At 35.5% G+C, this 3,669-nt stretch overlaps 1 protein-coding gene across 1 annotated transcript; it reads right to left on the bottom strand.

Annotated features, from left to right (window-relative positions):
* Positions 1–358: 358 nt before the first annotated feature.
* On the bottom strand, positions 359–3,283 carry LOC110804107 (uncharacterized). The gene is made up of 3 exons (XM_022009673.2): positions 2,702–3,283; positions 2,450–2,613; positions 359–1,290 (listed from the first exon to the last, which is right to left on the bottom strand). Exons 1-3 carry the CDS (start codon positions 3,016–3,018, stop codon positions 596–598), a joined length of 1,176 nt encoding a protein of 391 aa, XP_021865365.1. The 5' UTR covers positions 3,019–3,283; the 3' UTR covers positions 359–595.
* Between the last annotated feature and the right edge of the window lie 386 nt (positions 3,284–3,669).

Raw genomic sequence — 3,669 nt, 5'->3', positions numbered from 1 at the left:
TTAAATGCTACAATCTCCAGCAGCTGATCTACTCCAATTTCATGAGCCAATGACTTGTATGATTGGTGAAAAAGACACTTTCTCTAATAAAACCTTCTTTCAAGGAAATATTAAAATTTTCTTAAAAGCAGATGATTTTATTTGATTATAAACATTTCTTTGAACTACGATAGTTGTCTGTGATACTTACCCTGTTGGCTGTAAGTACATATTTACGCCATAGAAAGTAATTGATTACTTGATTCAAACCTTATTGATCAAACGACTTGTTGATTGGAAGCTTAAATACACGCTGAATCTGTTTAAACTCAAGCAAAATGCAAAGTATTTCAATGTCCTTTAATTTACCACTAGTAAGTAATACACAAATAAATGAATTTATTTGAATAACAAGATACAGTACAATATTACAACTGTTTGTTTTTTCTGAAATGTAATTACAAATTTACAATATAAGTATAATTTACTAATTATAAAGATAAATACAACCGTTCCCATTTGCTAATATACTGTATAGTATAGTGTATGTTAATATAGGATTATGCAGAAATGAACAGAACTGCAGGAAGATTGGTTTTACCTCTGTCTAGAAAAATCACTCCCATTTGCTTCTTATCTGATGAGTGTGCCTGAAATCATATGTTAGCACTATGCTCCCATCATTCCTCTTGAGAACAAAACTTTCAACAAGCAAATAGCAACCATAAGTTTTCCAATCTTCTATTCCTTGATATTTCTCTTGTTTAACCACTCTGATCCAGTTTTCCTTGTGTTTAACCCATCCAACTCTTCCTTCTTCCCACATCATTCTTTCTACAATCAGCGAGCTCACCCCCAACGGATTTTCTGTTTCTGCTGCCTTGTACCAAACCATTCCTCTGGCTTCAGTTATTTCTTGCGCTTCTAGCTGATGTCCTGCAATACTTACAATTTCTGTTGGAACCACCACATCGATATCGATTGTCATAGTCTTTTCCTGACCGTAGCTCCTCTCCACAGTAAAAATCCGCTCCCATCGTTGCTCAAGTGTCATCACATAGAACAGGGAATTCTTTATTTGATCCTTTACCCTCCCTTCTTTGATGAACATAAAAGGGCAATACCACTTGCCAACAACCACAGACTTTGAACATTCTTGAGATGACATAAAGTCTGGAAGTTGAGCTCTAAGAGAAGAGTCAACACCTTGAGCGTCTCCCATGTTCAAATTTTTGAGAGACTTGGAGTCCATATGCCAACCTTTGTTGCGTAAAAAATAGGGAGGATGACCATCCTGTGCTACGGATTTAGGGGGTGTTTGGTATGAATGTTGGAAAGGGAGTGGAATGAAAACAAATAAGAAGGGGAAAGGGTAAGGTTAAGTATTACTATTATGGGTTGTTTGGTATATCGTAGGAAAGGAATCGCTTATATACATTTTCCTTACTTGATGTTTGGTAAGTAATAAGGAAAGGAATAAATTTTGTAGTGTTATGTTCTACATCATACATGTACAATAGAAAAGAATAAATCAAAAGAAACTACTGATGCTGGTTATAAAATCATGTTGTTTGGCATAAAAATACTACTCTTGCTGCTGTTATAAAATATCAACATTTCAAGGTAAAGGAATAACATACTTGAACTACTACCCAACAAATTAGCTAAAGATATCAACATTTCAAGGTCAAACAATAATCCCAGCAACTAAAAAACCCCAAATAAACTCGGCAACTAAAAAACCCAAAAATAATCCCAGCAACTAAAAAACCCCAAAATAATCCCAACAACTAAAAACTCCAAAATAACCGATTGATTATGTGTTTGATAAATGTAAGCCGATTGTGGGAGTATTAACAGTTGTAGTAGTTGAATTTGAGATTTTTGATTAATCGCCAAAATGAAGAAGATGAAGACAAAGGTGCACTCATCTTTAAAGATTAGTGTCAAAATGAAGAAGATGAAGACAAAGGTGCTGCACTCATCTTTAAAGATTAATCGCCAAAATCCAAAAAGTATGATTAATTTATCAAATCATAGCTCACAGCTTCTCAAAATGCAGAAATTTTCCTAGATTACTACCTAATAAATCAAAAAATGAAACAATAATCAACGAAATTGCGAAGAATAGTCGATAAATGCTACCGTTGTGAATGAAATTGCGAAGAACCCGATGTTAATTGATCCGAAAATCGATGAAGATGAAGCGAATCACTTGTGAGATCGGATCGAAATTCAACAGAGAGAGGGGGAGAGAAGGAGAGGGAGAGAAATGGAGGCGGCAAACAATTGTTTGAGGGGGAATGGAAATGGTTACTGTAAGGTTTACAGCAGAAACAAAGTAAGGGGATTAATTACTCTCCGAAAACGGTAACTGTTACCAACATCCCATACCAAACAAGTTGTAACCTAAACCATTACTTGATTCCGTTTCCGGCTCTAACATTCTTCATACCAAACACCCCCTTAGTATAGAAGCTGTTTCCGCTGAGGAAATTTTCTTTTACAGAGAAATCAAACTGCTGATATATGTCATGCGGATTAAAAGCTGGTCTTGGTTTTACATCTCGGATGGTTGGGATGCAGAAACAGCTGATTCCCATGTCTTGTTCTCTTGAGCTTGCGTATACTTCCCTGTTACCAAATTGGAAAAAAATAATATATATGAGAAAATCGTAAATTTATTGTAGTAAGGGATAGATGTTTTAAGATGAGTGTTTACCCTTTGCTATTCCCATCTGCTTTGATTGCATAATATCGGTTGGATGAAAGTGGCTGGTTGATGACAGGAATCAAGTAAACCTCATCAAAAGAAGTGTGAGAGTTTTTTCCAACGCCGCTTTTGTATCTGATGGAGAGGCGCTTATTCTGAGGAAAAGGCAGATCGTTGATAGATGATCCCTTGATTAACCCAAAAATATAGGTTGGTGTGGATTCTTCATCTCGAAGTACTAGATAACCAGAATTCGGACCTTCTGGTGGTAATGAAATGGCTTCTGGGGTATTCATGTAAAGAGACAAGCGTCTGGTTGTGTACATTTTCCTAGTCTTGACTCTTGGATGATTGCAGTTTGATTTTGGGATAATAGTTGCCTTATAAATTCGATGTATATATCAAAGAGACATGGAGTATTTGACTTGGTCTAAGTTATCCAACTTTGATTTTGTTGAAAGATGAAGATGACTATGTGATTTGTCTTAAGTTACCAGCAATTAAACTTCCCATTGAAAATTTGAAATGGTCTGGAAAACAAAGCTGTACGTAGTACTTATCAATAATCCCATCTGAACTTTAGACAATAGAAACGGGTTTTACAACAACTTATTAAGTTTTGTTTCTTTCTGAAATACTCTTTAAGATCGTGGGTTCAAAACTGTAGAAATCATATTCCTGTTTTTTTTAAAAAAATATATGCTTATGGCTCTAAATATTTAAATATACGTATGTGAATGACAAAAGTGAAAAGGACCACTCCTTTCCAGGATTGGGTAGTCTAAATATTTAAATATATCTATGTTGCTCAGACACGGGTGTCGGTGTTGTGTCGGACACGGGTGTCGGAGTATCTGACACTCCGATCCAAATATTTACCGACACTCCGACACGGTCAAAGGAGTGTCTTGACTTATTTTTTAGACACGGGTCCCTTATAAAGTGTCGGGTAAAAAAACAACCCTTTTTATAAAAAA

The sequence above is a fragment of the Spinacia oleracea genome, chromosome 3 (genome assembly GCF_020520425.1).
Source record: "Spinacia oleracea cultivar Varoflay chromosome 3, BTI_SOV_V1, whole genome shotgun sequence".
In the NCBI taxonomy this organism is placed as follows: Eukaryota; Viridiplantae; Streptophyta; class Magnoliopsida; order Caryophyllales; family Amaranthaceae; genus Spinacia; species Spinacia oleracea.
Note: the sequence above shows the minus strand (reverse complement) of the source record. Positions and strands in the feature narration are given on the sequence as shown.